Here is a 2140-nt window from a genome sequence, read left to right as displayed (position 1 = left end):
ACAGGGAAGATCGGAGAGAAGAGGCTGCCTTGCTGATGAAGCAACATGGCCGCCTCTTGGAGGCCGCCAGGCTCACGGCCAACAAGGACTTCCAGGCCTCGTGTCTGCTGGGGGCTGCCCGCCTCAACGTGGCCAGGGATTTGGATGTGGAAGATACCAAAGACATTCTGAGAAAAGCCCTCGATCTCTGCTCTCAAACCAGGCAGCTATCTGGCATCGCCGAGGCCCAGTTCTTGCTGGGGGTAATCCTGAAAGACTTTCGGAAGCTCAGGGATGCCTTCTTCAGGTATGACAAGCTCAACCACTCGGCCGGAATGGTGGAAGCGCTCTATGAAATCACCAGCCATTGTGAGGCTGATCCTAAGGAGGTTCTGGCTCTGGCTCCAGGGGGCTTGGAAGTCCTCCTCAGTCTGGTCAAGGCCCTCAAAAAAGTGACCAACAACGCTGAGAAGGAAATGGTCAAGTCTTGCTTTGAGTTTTTTGGGATTTCTCAGGTGGATGCCAAGTATTGTCAGATAGCCCAGAACGACCCTGGACCCACAAGAATAATTTTTGACCTGGATTTGAACTTGAGAGAAAAGAAAAAAGACTATTTCTTGATAATGGCTGACCAAGTGAAATTAGCCCTGTACAAACACCTCTTGAGCAGACTGTGTCAGATCACACAGAGCCTGCTTGGGAAGAGCTACCCGAGCATCTGCATGAGGTTCATCATCGGCTTAAAATGTAAGGATGAAAGCTGTAAAGATCTCCACAAGCCTTTGCTGCGCTGTGAGGCCAAGTGTTTGGTTCAGTCAAAAATGCACCTGGTGGCAATCAATGGATTGCTTTTGGAAGCCAAAAAAGTATTCCCTAAAATCTTAGCTGAAGAATTTGAAAGAATTGATCACATTTTGTCTACAGATATGTATCACCATTGCAAAACCTTCCTGAATGTCCTCTTCCCTAAGCATTTTCATCAGCGAGTGTTGTCAGAAAACCCCATGGCATGCAAAGAAATCCTCAAACCAAATTACAAACCCAGATCTTACAGGTTTGCACTGAAAGAGTACATCCATTTTCTGTTTCAAAACGAAGGGGCACGAAGCCGCCGGGAGTCTACGGACCTGTGGCTGAGCGCCATGCAGGCTTTTCTTCTCTCTTCCAACTATCCAGAGGAGTTTGAAAAGCTGCTCCGCCAGGAAGAAGACAACTACCACAGGGAACTCAAAGCTCTAGAGTCTGAGAAAGAGGAAAGAGGCAAGGGGAGAGGCAGCAGGATGAAAGGAATAGAAGGGAAATTCGGCATGCTGGCGCCCAACAAGGATGACGAGAGTACCGCGAAGACTCACCTGTGCTTCATCCGGCTGCTGGAGAACTGCATCGACCAGCTCTACGTGTACAGGAACCCTGAAAACTGCAAGAAGCTCTTTTTCCGTTTCATGAACGTCCTTGTCAAGAGGTGCACAGAACCGCTCATCCCCAGCATTGGAAACACAGTGGCCCTGTTGGAGTTCCAGTTCATCCACTGTGGGGCGGTCCTGGCCCGCCTCTGGAATAACGCCATCCTGCGCCTCCCCAAGAGCTACATTGCCCTTCTTCACTATTGGGAGTTTCTGTTCAGCAAGAAGGACAAGGAGCTCGGGAACGTGTTCTCCATCATTCAGGAATACAAACCTAAGGATGTGGCAAGAGCCATTCGGGATTTCCGGTTCCACCTCTCCTACCTTGTCAAGGTGCTATGTGGTTATGAGAATGCGAACTTCAATGTCTTGCTCGATGCCTTCGGTGACATAGACTATGTGGTCTCCGGTGAGGCAGAGCGGACCCTGGTGCTGTGCTTGGTCTTTTTTTTGAGGTTCTGCAGCCATTCTGCAAAACTCTTCTGCGCCGCCACTTCCAGGAGATCGAATCGAGGCTGCAGCTGATGAGCAGGGACCGCCCAGACCAGGTTCCTGAGAGGCTCCAGAAAGTGGTGAAGCGGCTGTTGATGGAGGTCAACGTGAAGTCTGCGGCCGAGGCGCTGCAGGACCTGCTCTTTGAGCGGGATAAAGAGTACCTGATGGACTGCTACTGGCGGTGGGACAGCGTCCACGGCCTCTATCACGAGGAAGTCAGACTGAACCGCCTGCTCTGTGTGGCCCCCGTGGAACTCTGCTGA

General features: G+C 51.1%; 1 protein-coding gene across 1 annotated transcript in view; it reads left to right on the top strand.

Moving 5' to 3' along the window:
* The window catches only part of TRANK1 (tetratricopeptide repeat and ankyrin repeat containing 1), a 68804-nt gene that overhangs the window by 62858 nt on the left and 3806 nt on the right, over positions 1-2140 (top strand). The window contains 2 exon segments of the mRNA XM_025039314.1: positions 5-1830; positions 1833-2140. The exon segment at positions 1833-2140 is cut by the window's right edge and continues 694 nt beyond it. Of these exon segments, the coding sequence (XP_024895082.1) occupies positions 5-1830; positions 1833-2140 (2134 nt within the window).

Source organism: Pteropus alecto, unplaced genomic scaffold (genome assembly GCF_000325575.1).
Source record: "Pteropus alecto unplaced genomic scaffold, ASM32557v1 scaffold10, whole genome shotgun sequence".
In the NCBI taxonomy this organism is placed as follows: domain Eukaryota; kingdom Metazoa; phylum Chordata; class Mammalia; order Chiroptera; family Pteropodidae; genus Pteropus; species Pteropus alecto.
This window is presented reverse-complemented; position numbering and strand designations above follow the sequence as displayed.